Raw genomic sequence first — 18,090 nt, 5'->3', positions numbered from 1 at the left:
ATGTATCCGGGAGGGAGGGTATTTGTAAGACAGATACCCTGCTACACTTCCTGTTTCTTTGCCACGAAAAATATGGGATTACCGCATTTGTAGTTAGGACACCGATCTAAAAAATATATGGTGGCTTAGAGCGGACTAAGAGGTTAGACCTAATGGCTGCGTTCGCGCGGTTAGTCCTGTTAATAGAGTAGGGATGTGCGCGCATCACTCCCAAGTCAGCATGACGGGGAGTACACATGTACAGTGTATGTCCATGTGCTCCTCCCGTTCGTGCGCTTAGAGAGAGTACTTGCGTTGTTAACACGAGACGAGTAGCTTGCTCGAACGCACCCACTAAGTCTTGATGTTTTTGCTGTTGTCTCTTGCCCTCAGAAAAAATGAAAGAAATAAAACCAACAAAAATATCTTAGAGCTGGGGTGGAATTGCAGACAGTGTTTGCAATTTAATACATGCAAGGGGCAGTTTAGTGGAACTTTGAATTCAAACCTGAATAGTTTGAAGTTGTATGAGGAATTAGCCTACATCAGTCCTCTTGATTTACGAATTATCTGAACCTATACAACAGTAAAATCTTCACATACATGTTTGAGAATTTAAGTTTCAGGAATTGCCATCAGCTTGATCGACACTTTCCTAAAACTATGGAATTCCATATCTGCCGTCGCCCGTCGCCCGTCGTCGGTGGCATTTTGCTTTTTGTTGTGTCCCAATTCTGCCATTTACCAGTTCCAAACATGCCATTTTCCGTTGCCCGTCGTGCGTCGTGCGTCGCCCGTCGTGCGTCGTCCGTCGCCCATCAAATGTGTTGCATAGGACCTGCAAAAGCCGTTAACAAATGACAATGTGATGATTCCATTCACTTCTAAAGATCTTTCCCGAGTAAGGCAAGTACAAATCCCACCTGCAAAGCATATACTAGTCACATAATTAATTCCAATAATGCTAGACTACCCCTGCCCCTTGACAAGAAAATATCGCCTCTGAGAATTCAACCAAGTGTTTTTTGGGGGAAAACATTTTCGGCAAAAATGTTCCGGCCAACTTATCCACAGTGTTATTCTAATTTGCATACTGTAAAAATGTGCCGACTTGTTTTCATCAAATTCCAGGAAGAAATCTGCCAACCGATACAGATATCTTGTCCTCTCAATTTCACCTTGAAATCCAGAAATACTAAGACGTGCTGTGGATAACAAACTGTTTATTAAATGTATTGTTAAGGGGCAATTACCACTTGGTTTAAGTTTCAGAAAATATGACGTGTTGGTTTTTGTGGGTGTGTATGCCATGGTGGATAGGCCAATGAGAACAGGTTGTCCAGCACATCAGCATTACTTATGGGGCTAACAAGTAACGTTACTGTTTAAAAGACTTCTGTGAGCCAACCTGCAAATAAAGTCATGTCTAATTTGGAGTATACAGCAGATTTCATCATAGGTATACCCGCCCTCAAAATAATGTTGAATCAGTTCGTCTCTTATGAAAACTATTGGGAATCAAACATTGTAAATAATCTATTATTTACATTCCGTTCTGTGGGATATTGTGCAGGGACAGACAGAAATATCACATAGGCTATAGACCTAAAGTCTGGCTGTTAACGAGTAAAGTTACGTCTAGAGTAATTAATTTATCGAGAAAAACAATCTACCGTAACAAAAGTCTACTTTGTTGATTTATTTATGTAACCAAAATGGTGTTATTTCATCATATACACGTTACTTAGCCGATGTCAGGATATTATTTCTTCTTTCAATTGGAGTTTGGCGCAACTGCAAAAACGAATAGGCCTACATGTACATCTTCTAGTTCTATTGCTAAAATGAGAGTCAGGCATGGTGGATCGATAGAACAAGGATATGTACATGTGAAACGATCAAGGGTCAAAGTTAAAAATACCACTGTGCAATCGTGACCAAAAAAAACACGGGCGACGCACGACGTGCGACGGACGACGGGCGACGCGCGACGGACGACGCACGACGGACGACGGGCGACGCGCGACGGGCGACGCACGACGGACGACGGGCGACGGCAGATATGGAACTCCATATAAAACAAACAGCCTATGTATTTCGATTTCTTTCTGAATTGTTACTTCTTTGAAAAACAATGAGAATACTCAACATTTATGCCTGCATGGCTCTAAAAAGTTTTTCTAAGGCTTCCGAATGTTGCTACGATTAGGGATATCCGAGAAGACATTCCCCTTGTTTTATTTTTTTAATCGATGGACCTTTGATAATGGTCTACACGTAGAGTCAAACGGGGTGCAAAATGGCAAACTGCATGTTTGTGATGCATTGCAAGATTTCTCCAACCTCTCACAAACTGTAATAACCACGGGCACATCTCGCTGCGAAGCATTCAAACCCACAAATTTATCTCTATTAAAATAGGCATGCACGTAAATAATAGCCCATACCTGTCCTACAAAGGCCATTTATGACCAGAACGAAGGGTCATTTACACAGAATAGGCCTATTTTCAATTTAAACTAGACCGTGGCACCGATGTTAGATTACTTGGTATCCAACCCCTCCCCAAAATACAAAGAACCGATCAAACAAGCAGACATGCGAAGCAAAACTGCAAGGATCGGTCTGGTGCGCATGCGCTGTAGGATACATTTTCATCAGCAGGTGCTCTGGGCGTCCTGAGACAGGTCCTGTTCTTTAATGACACATTTGAACTCACTTTGAGCTTGACTTCAAGGGATAAAGACGCAATAATCCGTTCCGAGTTGGAGCAAAAGAGGGCGTGTTTTGAAATGAAACTGACAGCACGTTGGTATTCACGCACCGCGCAGATACACAAGTTTATGCGCGTTTGACGCGAAGTACGCTGAGTACGCACAACGATTTTGGCCTAGAATGTGTGGTCTTCGTGTGCACGCCGAGTGCGTGCTAGAACCCGGTTGGAAATATTAGTACCATCTGTTTTTCTTTCGCTGGTGAGGGTGCACTGAAGCTCAGCTCAGTTGTTTTCTGTGTTGTTCTCGTTCTACAGTGTTAATACTTGGTTTGTGTGATGCCAGTTTACCTCTCTAGTTCCATCGTAATGTCTTATATTTAGTCATGATTTTAGCTGTTTTCCGATCTAATTTTATTCTTGAACTTTTAGTGCTTTTAAATTTTCCTAACTGTTACATAGAAATCAGACATTGTCAGTCTTATGACTCGCTGTTTGATCTAGTATGCCTAATAAACTGTAATGAAATAAAACGAAACGGTGGCTCGGGCCCCCTGAGGTGATATGAAACTCTACAATGTTGAAATTTCTACAGTGAAATAATTCTCTTTGAAATTGGAAACCTCTGGAAACTTTCAAGTTTCGGCCCCAGCAGGAAGTTGGTGACACCCTGCACGGTCGAAAAACATCAAACATTGGTACAAGTACATTAATGCTGTGGTAAACTTATCGGTAAAAATGGCATCTCGATCTCTGGATTGTGTGTACCGTACACGGCAAAATGATACTCCCTCCTGTATATCGTCCTGCATCTGTGAATTAAGTCCACAATTCGCCCTTCATGTAGCACTATATCCGGCCGCATGACCGCCCTGTTAAGGGGCACGCACTACTTGGCTGCGACATCTGGGCAAGTGCTCCAGCTAATGTTGTGCATTGGCTTGGCTTTAGCGTGCAAACCAAGACTGGAGGAATTCCTCCAGTTTTCCGGAATTAGCCGAAATATTCCGAAAGCGTCGCGTCTATATTCGGCATGATCGGATGGTACCTTTGATGTTCGGTAATTCCCAGCCGGGTAGGTAAGCTAGCTGTCGAACTTAAATATTTACGGTATGAAATTTTATGGTAGTCCGTCGGTAAAAACCGAAATAAAAACTGATCAAAATATTTTAAACAGTCTTATAATTTATAAGTAGTAAACCTAAAACAATATTCTACTTCAATTACGAAGGATTATAATCTTTTATCTAACTTTTGCCAACAACAACTGCATGATGTCAACTCAACGGAATCTGGAACCCATCGACTGCAAGTAGGTAAATCTTTGCAACGTTGTACAATCTCGTTTTCACGTAAGCACAGGCAGTGAAAACAAACGTGCATGGACATGGAGACATATCGTAATATCGCCGGAAGTGACAGGTCGTTACGAACATTCATTTTTTACATATCTCAATGTAACTTTTCCTAGATATTACTGTGAGGAACACAAAGGTAAAGCTCCAACATAAGTATTTCATTGGGTGGTTTCACTTAGGAATTATTCTTCCAAAAACTATTGCACGTGATAGGACGGCCAAACATAAAATCCCCATAGGAGGACCGCGCGAGGGTTCCGGAAGCTCGCTGCGTGACCTTTGACTTTCAGGCTCTATAGCACGCCTCCAACTTAGAGTTTGTAACGCGTTGGCCAATCACAATAAGCGAAATCTGTCGACCCAATTCGCGTTTGGAAAGGGTCGACAGAATTCACGTATCTGGTTCGTAAGTGTAACGTCAGATCAGTTTAAACCACGCCCACTGCACATGCACTGCACATAGAGTTATCGACCCCACTTTGAGTATTGTAGCTCTGTATATGGGCTCCGCATACTAAGAAACACATTGACAAAATTGAGGCTGTCCAGCGCTAGCGCAGGGCGGTGCGTACTATCATTCAAGATTATAGGAGGACCAGCTCTGTTACAGCAATACTAAAAAGCTCAAACTTCCCCTCCTACGGCAGAGAAGACGGTACAGTAGCTTAGTCATGCTGCACAAAACCATTCATCACAGTGTTGACCTGGTCATAAGAGATTTCCTTGACTTGCAAGAACCTCCGTCAGCTCGCACACGAATGAACACTAAGAGCTGCAAGGCAAATCAACTTGTCATCCCACAGTCTGTGTAACAATCCCATCTTCATTCATTCTTTCCTAAGATGGCAAAACACACGAATTCTATTGAGAAGTTATCTAGCTTCAAAATAGCACTGCAAAACCATCTATAGCTAGAATGAACAACCCCCTAGTTCCGTTCTGAGTGATGCTCATTTAGAGCTTTTCAGAGAGTTCATCCAGATCCAGATGCATTGATCGCCGTTAATGGCATTCGGGACCATGGAACCGGAAGTTAACGCGCAACTTCAGCGATCGTCCAATGGGAGTCTGCAAAAATCCTGGCGCGTCCACCTTTGTGGAACCGGATTGTGATTGGCAAACGGGTTGCAAACTCTTGGAGGCGCACTATTGATGATGATGATGATGATGATGATGATGATGATGATGATGATGATGATGATGATGATGATGATGATGATGATGATGCTGATGATGCTGATGATGATGATGATGATGATGATGATGATGATGATGATGATGATGATGATGATGAGGAGGAGGAGGAGGAGGAGGAGGAGGAGGAGGAGGAGGAGGAGGAGGAGGAGGAGGAGGAGGAGGAGGAGGAGGAGGAGGATGACACATTTATTTCAATGCTGTCATTCTATATCTGGCCATTGAATTGAGTAACATGATAAAATAGAATTATACATTTAATAAATTAGACGACAACAATTGGGTTTAAAGTTAAGTAGGAACGCTTTTGTACTCCAACCTACAGACAGACGACAACCATACACGCTGACATAGGACAGACAAATGACGAACAAGACAAAACAAACAATTGTGAAACAACGCCACATTAATAAATGTGATTTAGGAATATGAGCCCAGCAACCAGGTTCTTAGTTTTCTAACAAACACATATAAAGAAGGTAATGATTTGAGAGAATCATATAGACCATTCCAGTACAAGATACCTTGATGAATAACATCTTTCATAGCCAGTGACGTTCAAACTGGACACAGGGCCTACAAGTTTCCCCTCACACTGCTTCGAGTATTTTAAAATATGAATGTTAGATGCTTATGTAAAACAAGAATTTAAACTGGAAGGGAGTAAATTGTGCATAAGTTTGTACACTGAATTTTCCCAGATTAAGTTCGTATAAATGGTATATTGTGAATCGTCTGTATTGTGGAAAAACGGACCCGATCTGTGACCTGATCCGAAGGTTGGTTTCGGTTCGGGCCGGTCTCGTCATTACATTAGCACTAGCCCTGGCTTAGATATCTGCTTGATGGGCTGAAAATTAATGTTGTCTTTGATGGGTCACACCAGCCCTCTCACTTCATCCGGCTATATATTGCATCTTTACCCAGTCATAGTATCCGATCGTAGACCACGCATGCCCCATTCAGCAACCTCTCACATGGTTGTTCCTCGCAGTGGCAGGCGAGTGTTGGACGAATGATACATGAGGCCACTTGCCACATTCGTTGGCCTACATCCAAAGCCAATCCAAAAAACTCTACCCGCTGCCCCCGTCGGCGTGGTCTAGTCTGCTTTATATCGTCTGTCTTCGTCATGACACGCCTTGTTCTCATTAGCATTTCGCTCATATTCACCGAGAGTCCTTGTGTTTGGCACCGGAATACAGTGAAAAATTGCATACCAGGAACAGTAGATCCAATTTGTGTCAAAACCTATGCCAAACGGAGACATCATTCTACATATAAACTAAACACAAGATATAAAACTTGGGATAAGACTTTCAGGTGATAGCGGGTAAATGCACCCGTACTTGCTGTAACCCATTATGTCCGACCTTTTATCCAATCTGAAAGTAATGCTTTAAGTTCAGGTCCAAGCAAACGTATCTTGGGGTTCTTCTGATTTAATATCATCGGTTGAAAACCCTTAATATTTCATACGTTTTGAGATTGGCATAAACTCCCTTTGAATTTTCTCCTTTCGAGCATGGAGCATTATTTTGATTCCTCTATTTTCGAGGGAGCATTTCTTTCTTTACAGTGCAGTGACGCATGTCTCATGCATCATTCGGGTAACGCCCCTCTTGGGTCCAAATTCCACCAGTCCGCTTACCCACCCCTTTTATAAAGCTGACGCGCCTTATGACATGAGGATTTTCAACGATGAGAGCTTAAGTCGAAGTTAGAGTTCCCTCTCGATATATGATTTTAAAATAATGTACATTTTTTTATTCTGAAATCACGAACCTATTTCCCTTGAACCCAGTTGCCCAACGTCAGCAGTATTGTTGTTTGATATATCACGCAGAGATACGACAATCGCAGGTAACCAACCACGGTGTACACAAAAGGAACCAATGATGCATGAGAACCGGTCGAAAGCGCTTTGACGTACAAATCTATGGAAAGAGGTCCATCACAAACGTGAAAATATTTGGAGTGCATTGAATCTATTCATTTTTCAGACCTTCACAACTAGTACTACCGCTAGTACCGGTGGGTGTGAGACGTGCTACAAGTGAGGAATTTGTGATGTTCACCCTTCAAAATAAGATGAATTCAAAACGGGTCGTGGGGTGGTAGCGTAGTCGATTGAAGCAAGCATGTGGAAGAAGATAGGGCATCAGAATTATTGAGACACGTCGCTCTGCAGGATTGTGTGGTAAGTCCGTGTGTTTTCGACATCACCCTAACAAAATAAAAACTAAGTTCACGTTAAATTACCGATAAACCTTAAAAGGGAAAGATTTCGGACAACATCTGATGCCCTTGCGTGCAAACCTATAAGACTTGTCTGAAAAAAAATTAAGTGTTTTCTCGTGTACAAAGTGATAACCTCCTAAAAAGTGAATTTTAGCCACAATAGGAAAATACCCAAACGAAATACATGTAGACTGATAGAAAATGGGCTGCCGACTTTCATCAACATGCGAGGCCATAATAGTAGCATGGGCTTTGGACATGTTGGAGCCGGCCAGCTCGGTCTGGAAATATTTTGCCTTTTAGATGTTTTGTTTTGCAAGTGAGGTGATTTCTGACCACTCTAAGTCCTTTTTTTGAGCAAAAGATAATTTTAAACATGATCTTGCATAGAACTCATAGAACGTATTATCATTACTGAGTAATTATTAGTTTTGTCAAAATTATTGTTTCTTTGGAACTTTTTTTAATTTGGCCATCGGGCCACAATTAGGGACAAATAAAAATAATTGTATTGCCTACATGAATCACTTTACATGTCTTTTTTTATTAGCTTGAGAAATCCTATGTGGGTGTGAGAATTTAACTTGAAAGAATTTTGAAATGTTCACAGAGGTTTACAAAAGGTGTATTATTTAAGTTATAAACTGAATGAGTTTGAAGTTTGTCAAAGAGATTTGGCAAAACTGCATGAGGAAGTTGAGGGAAATTCCACTATATGTACAGTGTAGTTGGTAATTTGTATAGGCCTGCGTGTACATTTGTTGAGTTTCATGCTTAGAGCTATTTTGTTTTGCTAGTTTTTGTAAACTCTGGTTTTATTGGCTATCCAGGCACTAAAATACAGTAACTTATTCCATACATTTTGTTCGTAAAGTTTAGTTGTTTGAAACTAATCTATGGCTTTCTTAGGTAGACCCGTCAATCATTCTCATTTATTCAAATTCTACCTTCCAAGGCAGAGTGGAGATTTAATCTTTGTGCTGGAACTAATGCTCAGGACGTTACCTGCATACAAACAGCAGCAAGTTTATTCAGATCCCATTAATAATTTCATTGATGCAAATTCACAATGGCTAAAGATCACCACCGCTCAGATTTAAGTAAAGAAAAAAAAGTGCTAATAAGAATCACTAACCCAACTCTGAAACGCACAACAAGAGGAACACCTGCATGGGCATGTTACGCCGACTGGCATTTAACAACTTGGCAAAGTTCAGCGGATGGGGGGGGGTTCAGGCACCTGTAGACAACATTAACTTACTGGTGTACAAATAAGAGGTTTTTAAGTGTTAAGATGAGCAAAGATGGGACAAATGATGGTGCTAAGTGTATTTCTTTTCAAAGAGAACAAAAGAAGGTACATAAAAGCTGCAGGCCATTATCAAATACATGTACTATTGCTACATTATTGCAATAGTGTACCAGCTCACAGTTGAGCGAAAATATTCCTCAGGTTGGGTCTGAGTTGGTTAGGGGTGGGTCTGTGTTGGGAGTCCGATTTGCATGGGTCTGAGTTGACTTGAAACCCTACAAATTGTCTTTTCTTAAAAACATTTGGACAACCTAACCATGTCAAAATTTTGAAAGAGGGGATTTGTAGAGCCCTAGTTACTTGGACCGTGTGATGACAGGGCTCGCATCTTTTCAAGGTGGCTCTGAAAGCCTATATTGGCTGTTCACATTTCTGTTGGATATTGGACAGTGTAAACCACACCCCATTTCGTTTAAATTTTGTACTGGCATGAAATGAACATGCTCAATGAACATTTGGGGAGGCTTAGACATGTTGCGAAAGCAAATCCTTTTCTGGTTCCAATTTCCACGCTACATTTTCGTCAAGTTGTACGGTGGAATTCAAACCTAATGCAATTTCAGACTTAATTTCTCTTTTAAAGAAAACTCCAGAACCAAAACTCACTAGTGAAGGTGAAATATTCTGAAATTTAATCCTAATTATCGCCAACCAGCCAAACTCCAACATTAGGACCTGTTGAGATCAGTTAAGATGAGTACTGTACTAGTTGTACAGTTTACTATATGGAGTTGGGATTTGTAAGTATGAGGAAGGTTCCTTGTATTAAAGGGTTAAAGCAGGGTTACAAAAAGGGTAATATTTTGGTTTCGTGTTGACGGTGTAAAAAATAGTGTTGCATCTGGTTCACTGCAAAACATGCATGTACTTGTAACTTGCTGTATTCTTCCCCTGCGTGGGACTTGGCACTTGATGGGGGCAGTTTATTTAAATACATTTGAATTGCCGTACACGTACTGTAGTTGACAATTTTTCGGAGAAATCATCTGTTTCCTTTCCCTGTCTTGTCTTTGATAGAGCCTGTGGTATATGTGAATGTAAAATGGCACTAAAGATACCATAGGATTGAAACAACAGCATCATGGGTGGGTCTCATTCAAAGTCAGAAGACCTGCGAAAGAGGGCATTTCTGACTTCTGTGAGCTACATTGATTCTCTTCAAGAGGTAAGATGATAGTATGATAAATACAGTACAGCAAAAACTACGCCAGTACACATGTATGAAACAGCGAGACGAAAAAAAAAAGAAATACAGAAACCCATCGGTAAATATCAAGAATTGAGAAAGGTTAATGTAGAAACTATGACCCTTAGGTCTTACGTGTGCCGGAGGTGTTAAATTCCAACACTCATGACTATAAATTTAAATTGGAATTTCTAAAGTACATTGTAAGTGTCCAATCATAAAACAAATATTAAGTTACGTTCAGAAGTACTGAATTGATTGGCAAGGGCACTGCATAATGTTGGATACAGAAGTCCAACATGAACCCATATAAGCATGTATTCATTCAGAATCAAAGAAGAAAACCAGTGTACCAAAAACCATGTAGAATTTGCAAATCACCCATAATTCATGTTGGGGCTGAGTCAATTCGAATGATTGACTATTTGAATATTCAACTTTCAATTTAATTGAATAATCAAGTATTGGGTTGTACTGGCCAGTCGATTGTTGATAAGCAAAACATATACAAAATCCAATTGCGTCCAATAATGGACGCAATTGTTTATTATAATACATGTACCTACTTATATAATAGCGCCTCACTTTTAGGACTATTTCCAGCCATGAGTTTGCAAAAATTTAGCAACAAAAAACTTCGCTGACCACTTACAATTTCGACCAATGCAGCCATCTTCCTCTTCGGACCTCCAGTCATTCAATTTGAAGAAGAAGATTTCATCATACATGCATTTCATTTCAAGAAACAAATTATATAGAGAAACTGTCTTGGTGCTTATGAATGATTATAAAGATGTACAAAGAAATTGACTCGAGCGGGATTTGAACCTGTGACCTCTGGAATGCTGTACCAGTGCTGTACCAGCTGAGCTACCCAGCCCTATGTTGGTGGCTCTTCCCAGTTGTCAATATCTCTGTAATTATTTCAAAAGAGTTTGCATCAAGGCATCAACATTACAAAGATGACTATCTTGGCACATTCATGTTGATTTGTTAAAAGGCTATTTCCTTTTATAACTGTTAACATTCCTGGACTGAAGCATGACCGGTGATTTTTACTTTTTTATAAGTTCATTCCCCTGCAAAATAATTCCACATACAGCTTCAGGCATTTAAGTTGTGTAAGAGACTGAATAGTTGAAAAAAAATTGTACAGGTTTTTTTTTTGTGACAGTTTTTACAAGATTTGTTATTTCATTTGTTTTCTGTTGGTGCCAGAAAACGGGGTCTGCTTCAAAAGCTGAATTTTAGTGAAAGAATGAACAAAGGCTAATGTGGTTGGTCTTTTTGGGGTATGTAAAGCTCAGAAGGTATGTTGATTGAGAAACCCACAAAGACAAGTTGATGCTTGTGTCTCAACTTTTTTGAAACATAATTTAACCTTAGTGCTGAGAAATGAAACTCTAGGTTTTAATTTTCCCCTTTATCAAACTGTATTATTTAGTTTGTTACAAAGGTGTTTGGGTGTTTACTTTTTGCTAAAACTGGACTTGTTTCTCATTCTGTGTACACACATATTCACAGGTTCCTGGTTACTTCACTAGAACTCAACAAACGATAGACTTCCTTGAAGATGATCTGTCGTCACCGGCCCGTATTGAGATGTCCTACACGGGGCCCCCATCCCACCTCCAGCATTCACGGGACGTCCACCCCTTCCTGGACCGTTTTGGGCCCGACTTTCATCCGCGGGAGAAATTCATGGACCGCAGCCACGATGCCAGTATACCTCCTAGCCTGCTACCCTCGGCCGAGTCTGCCAGGGAGTTGCGTGAAATCGAAGTACGAGAAACAATGCAGAGTCTCCAGTTGCAGGTCAAAGAGACCCTGGCCAAAAAGAGGGACCAGTCAGTGGAGGACCTGTCAAAGTCGGAGCTGCCAACAGACGAGCAGAATACATTAGAATTTTTGGACTCGATAATCAATGAGAGCATGGATATAGACCTTGGCGATGATGAAAACGATGGTAATGATGAGCGTGAGAAGGATGGGAACTCGGAGGCTAATTGGATAATGAGAGACAAGAGCAAGACGCCACTACCTGGACTCATGCACAGCACGGTGCCAATTTCTCCCCAGGACCAGCCCGATGGCCTTAGCCAGCCCAGCTCCAGGCCGGCCAGCGGCTTCTTCCGCAATAGTATGTACCTTCCAGACACTGATCCGATCCACTCCCCCAGCGGGACCAAGGGGCCTCCGCCACCCACCAAACCCAAGCCGGCCAACCGACGCTCGCGGGTCATCTCTGTGCTGGAGGACTTCCCACCAAGGGATTACCCAGTGGAAGAGGCCACGTCGCCGTCCTTCCCTGTGGAGTCCAATCATGCTGTGGACATACATATACATGCACTGAGCAGCAAGGAAGAGCGCAGTGGGAGCAAGAACAGCAATAACTCGAGCACGGAAGACATGGGCATCGTCGTTGACGACATCACAAGTGACGAGGGCAGCAGAAACGGGGACACGAACAACCCCTACGACACAAAGTCACGGGTGAAAGGGGTAAGAGCCTTGGTCAGCATGTACAGTGAAGAGGCCAGCTCCCCTACAGAAAAGCCTGAACGGATTGACTTTTCTCCCAAGCGCCCTTTCAGTGGAATGCAGTTACCAGTCAGGGACTACATGTTTTTCAACAACAACAACAGCAATGTGGAGAAGGTTGGAGACACAGAGGGTGTGGCAGAGAGGTGTCAGAGGTTTGGAACAATATCCTCGGAAGATTCAGCATTAGGAGACAGCAGCAGGGATCCTGTGGATGATGCAGTCTTGGGAGTCATACATACTGAGCTTCAAAAGCTCAGAATGAAATGAGTGCTCACATTCCCTTCAAAAGGCACATAGTATTACCTGTATATTATCATTATTTATCAATAAGACCAGAATTTTATTACTTTTACCAAAAATTCATATTCTGGGTAGATATTTAAACATATATACACATAGAAATGTACCATACACAGGTTGCATGGCACATATAGGGCTGTATGCCCTTCTACATCAGGAGAGTTTGTGGGTTTTTCAGGATTAGGAGAAGTAAAGACTAGTCAGTTTGACTTTACCGTGGGCTTGGTTCACCTTGAAAATGTACTTTTGGGTTTGTGACTCCATTCAGTGTGGTTGTTTGGGAATGTAGGTAATAAAAATATCTGGGGAGAAGGTCCTGCAAATACCACAATAATATATTCCCATGCACATGTTTGCTTCCATAGGATTGGTGAAGAATTATTCTGACATATGCACGTACTTAGCAAAAGGAAAACACAGGTTTGTCACCACCTTGGTAAAACACTTAAGGTACATGTAAAGTGTGTTGAATCAACACAGCGAAATTTGCTGTATGTACATGTATGCGGATTCAGCCGTGCAGCTTTTCCCACGGCATACCTTAGGATGTGGGATCACATGCCTTTGCTTCCTGATGAGGGTTCACGCTTCAGTCGTTTTTTGATTAGCTCTTTTGCAGGTAGGCTACCTGTCTTAATTTCTCATGCCCATGATTAGTTTGCATTCTCATTGTCTGTAGTTACTGGTACATGCACTGTGTTTTTGTGTGCATGAAGTGGGTTTTTGCAAACAGAAAGCATATTCACACACAGTCAGAAAATATTTGACCTGTCACCACAAAATGAGCTCAGAATCAGTCAGAATTTTCAAAACTGAGATACTGGTATTTTTGAATTCAGCAGAAAGAGCGCTTTCCAATGGCATGTACATGAAACACTTAGGGTAAAAGTATAAGGTGACAGTGTGGCATTATTCTGGCAGCTTTGCATCTTTGTTCCCAACATTGTTTCAATGTTTAAGACCAGGCACAAATAATACTATTGTAAATCTTGCTAAGAAAATGACATTTTCAAATATGCGATTCTGCAAAATATTTGGAATTAAATAGGAGACGGGTCACTCTTTCCAAATACTACAAAACCCCCAAATTGACCTCCACTTCAATATGACTTTGAACCCTCAAAATAGGAAAGAGAGGGATGTGACTTCCATTTTGTCGTGAAAGGTCACATATTTGTGAAACTCGGAACTTGCAGAGTTTTATAAAAATGACTGCACTTTATCAATAACTGTTGTTTGGTCAAATGCAAACAGGGTCTTTGTACACTGTTAATGGATTTTTATAGTATCACAATTTGTAAATGATGTCATCTGTCTTCTCCATGATTCATGCACTTTACTCTTGCCATTTGTTCAGCAGTCTCCTACTAGTCTTTCCAAAGTCCTTGTCCTTAAAGCTGACTTTGCTGACATCAGAAAATATTCATTACTGTTCTTGTTAGGAATTATGATTTTTGTGAAATTCCTCAGTCTTACAGTATGTGTGTCAGGAATCCCCTTATAAAGTGCAAAGGTGCCTAATCTATTCATTGGCAGCTTTGATGATGCTCATTGGCATTAAATCTCAAAGTTCTGCACCTGCAAGAAAGAAATGAGAGGCTTAGCTTCAGTCTGGAAAGGAGACTCTGAGAATAAGATTAAACACAGAATGCCCCTAAGAAACTAAAACTAACAAGATTGGTCAGATATATGCACCAAAGAGGTTAAACTGCAACACGAGACACTTATAATCTGCTATTTATAATGTTGAAGTTGAACATGCATAAAAAATTTACGTTTGCTTCAGTTGTCCTCTAGACTCTACAGGTGGGTGGTATCAGTGGTTAATCCAGTTTTGTTGTGTACTTTAGTCTTACAGAGTTAAAACACTTGCCCTTGTCGTTTGCAGTATTTTTGATACACAGTGGTACTGATTTCTGATAATGGTTTGTCCATTTTTATTCTGTTGTGTTAGACCATTATTCGTGCATGCATAGTAGTGTAGCAAACTGTATTCCTTATAATCGTGTATTTTTTTTTTTACTAAATGGAAACTTACCTGTACATGTATTTATGTTATATATGGTGTGTGACACAGACATGGCGATCTATATTTATATTTTCAGCCGGTAAAGGACAAACATGTAATGGTGAGTGCATCCTGAGCAGGGAGATTGCGGTTGCTGGTGTAGTCTGCAACAGCATCAAACTTCAGTAAAGGAGAGATGCAACTGCTCTGTTTGCTGTGGAATGGAAACGATTTGTAATAATCACAGGATTCTATTTGGCATCACTCTACTGTTGGTGATGACCAATGTCATCTGGCACTCAGTGTTCAGTATTTCCTGTGAAATTCTGAGAGAGTGAAAAGACTTCCGGGCCAAGAATTTGTGTAGTTTATGCAGTTTGTCATGTCTATGTGGTTTGGCTTTCTGGTAACAAAGGTGTGCTAACTTCTCATGATGGAAGGAGTGACAACAGCAATTTTTTCATAGTTCCATTTTCATTGCCATACTTGATATTTAAAAGCTCGGCTACATTTGTTCAATTGTGTTAAATCATAACTTCACTTTCAGTGTGTCACTAATGGGATCTAGTGATGTTTCCACAGTTGCAACAGGGAATGTGAAAATGCTTAACTCAGGCTTTTCAAAACACACCACTTGTACACTAGTTACACTTTTTTTGCATTGTGTCTGTGTTACGTCAACCTAGTTGATCTAGGTATTAACTGAATGTTCGATTCACAGCTCTGTGAGAGGCTGTAATTCCTTCTCTAACTTGAGTTCACAAGTCTCCAGTCAAAAAAATGCCTTTAATTGAAAATTGTCCACTACAAGCACACTCTGTGAGCACAACTATAAGAAACTGTCCACTTTACCATAGCCTAGTAGTAGTTTGTGATGTTAAAAACATGTTAGTGCAGTTAGGACATGTATATGCCAAGAACCGGCTTGTACACGTTCGTCTGCATGCTTTACAACATTAGGAAATTAGTCCCTACCCTGTGCCAGGGATGACATTGATTGATTCCATTATTTGTACAGGCATAGAGGGCACAGATCATGAAAAGAGAAAGTGCACACATTCAGTGACCTTTGATATCCAATGCCATGCAACACAGAGGGTGTTGTGACCTTTTTGTCATTCAAATTCAGTATTAAAATGTACAGGATAAATTGGATAGTGCACTAATAGTGGTTATTTGATCAGTTGGTTAACCAACCATTTTGATATTCCTTTCAATTTCTTTTTTAATTGTAGTGTGCTGGAACCTGTCACAATGTCAGATACCTGAAACTGCAGGGCCCTTCAGTTATATTAAGTTATTGGAGATCTGGAGTATAATCCTTACACTGAATCTCTTTTGTCTGGTGAATTCTTTTGGTAATGGCAGGTTGTGGACCGAGTACTGTTGACTGAAGGACATTTACTGACTGATGCTACAGACTGTAAATATATCGAGATGTTTTCACAAAACACCTACTGTAGTAACACCCAAGCATAAGTGTACCCTCATTCCATGTATTTTCTACATACTGTGCTATATACTGTCTACACGTACATCAAATCTAATAGTATTCAGGTAGATCAATTTAATGCAGATTTTAAAAGTAAACTAACAAAATTGTCAGGGACAAGTTTTAGAGACTTAGCCATCCATACCATGCTTTGTTGGGGGTGATTTCTGTAGTACCATCGTACCATATTGGACTGTTTGGTCGGTGTTTTGCAAGACCGATGGGCACTTTGATCGATTTCATTCAGGGGATAACATTTGCCATTTGAGCCAAGAGGCAAGCATGGGAACTTCTTTTTCAATCACTGCTGCATACAAATTATGTTTATGTACAGTATGTTGCCAATTTATTATGTATCAAAAGTCAGAGAGTTTGACATTTTGATCCTAGCAGAATCTTTCTGTAGAAATGTAGGAATCAAAACTAAGACCGTGCCAGAATCAACAGGCTACGGCTGTGAGTTACAAATCTATGAAGATTGGCGGCAGCCGCTAGTTGGTGGTTTCCGCGGAGGTGCACCTGTTGTGAGCCACAGCCAGGTCATTGGGGAGCAGCCCGAGCCTCTGTTGAATGGATTGTCTCTTCTGGAGGGACTGGAGTCTGAGTCCTTATGCACGAACTTCGTTGCTTGCAGCGCACTCCCCATTTCCGAATTCTCTGGTTCTTATTTTTAAATGTCCTGAGTTTGACTGCAGCTCTGGCACGTACATACGACGTACCCAAGAGGTGATACTGCCCTTGCATTGGTTATAATCAATATTGCATTATTAGGTTTCATTTCGTCCGTTTGCCAACATAGTGTGCACATTTTTTACATGCTTACGTGTGAGGACTCTATTGTATTCATAATTATTATAGGCACACCGCATGCCAAAAGGGGGACGTTGTATCCATGTTCTATCCAAAGAAATCTTTTTGTAAGTCTTACAGAAAAAAACTTTTATAAATGGTATATATTATTCATTTTTTCATAGCTATACTTTTTACAGTGTTACTATCAAATATTATACTGCATTCCATTTAGTGTCTGTATTTTTTCATTTTCTGCTTTGTAGATTCATTGAGAGCTCTATATTTGGTCTATACAGATTTAGTGAATGTATTTTTAAAATATGTGTATTATTGTATCAATTTAACAGTTTCATAACAACTTTATGTTCGTTAAATGTTCGTGCGGTCGAGGGCGTTTGTGTAGTGATTTTTTCCCGTTTTTCGTGCGTTTCATTTATAAACAATTCTATGGGGACAACGTGCGTACATAGTTTATTTGTCACTGTGCTACTACTAATAGAATATTACATCCATACAGAATAGAATGACAAACCTCAAATGTCTGTCTCTGTATGGGTTTTGCCATTCAGGCACCAATCAGATTAATTTCATAAATAAGTTATCCTTTTAATCAGTGATGGATGTGTGAATTAATTAAAGAAGTGGTCTCAAGGAAATATTTAAGCGTATTGCATCTTCATTTCCATCAAGCGCAGTCAGGTGAAACGTGCTTTAGAAATTTTTGAAGACGTTTTGTTCGAACTGTTCAAATATTGTCATCACAATTATGAAATGATTCATGCTTGTGTGAAGGATTGTTGGGAATTGCCAGTACATGTACCTCGTGTTGATTGGATTCTTGGAAAATTGTGGACTCGCGGATTTCTTTTCTCCTGATGTCCTCTATTTCGTCAAGAATAATTCGCGTTTGCCAAACCGACAGTTGAAGGAAATTAGTCACGGTTTTAAATGACCTCTTTTCAGATTATAAA

General features: G+C 40.5%; 1 protein-coding gene and 1 long non-coding RNA gene across 2 annotated transcripts; one reads left to right on the top strand and one right to left on the bottom strand.

The window, feature by feature from the left end:
• Nucleotides 1-418: 418 nt before the first annotated feature.
• LOC147795604 (uncharacterized) lies at nucleotides 419-2,878 on the bottom strand. Its single transcript, XR_015423728.1, has 2 exons — nucleotides 2,699-2,878; nucleotides 419-817 (listed from the first exon to the last, which is right to left on the bottom strand). It is a non-coding gene; the product is annotated as an uncharacterized LOC147795604 (long non-coding RNA).
• A 4,061-nt stretch (nucleotides 2,879-6,939) lies between these two features.
• LOC110978445 (uncharacterized) lies at nucleotides 6,940-17,775 on the top strand. Its single transcript, XM_022233458.2, has 3 exons — nucleotides 6,940-7,444; nucleotides 9,815-9,962; nucleotides 11,508-17,775. Exons 2-3 carry the CDS (start codon nucleotides 9,879-9,881, stop codon nucleotides 12,792-12,794), a joined length of 1,371 nt encoding a protein of 456 aa, XP_022089150.2. The 5' UTR covers nucleotides 6,940-7,444; nucleotides 9,815-9,878; the 3' UTR covers nucleotides 12,795-17,775.
• Nucleotides 17,776-18,090: the final 315 nt, after the last annotated feature.

The sequence above is a fragment of the Acanthaster planci genome, unplaced genomic scaffold, assembly GCF_054643075.1.
Source record: "Acanthaster planci isolate LZ-2023a unplaced genomic scaffold, COTS_SCS Contig2, whole genome shotgun sequence".
NCBI classification, from domain to species: Eukaryota; Metazoa; Echinodermata; class Asteroidea; order Valvatida; family Acanthasteridae; genus Acanthaster; species Acanthaster planci.
This window is presented reverse-complemented; position numbering and strand designations above follow the sequence as displayed.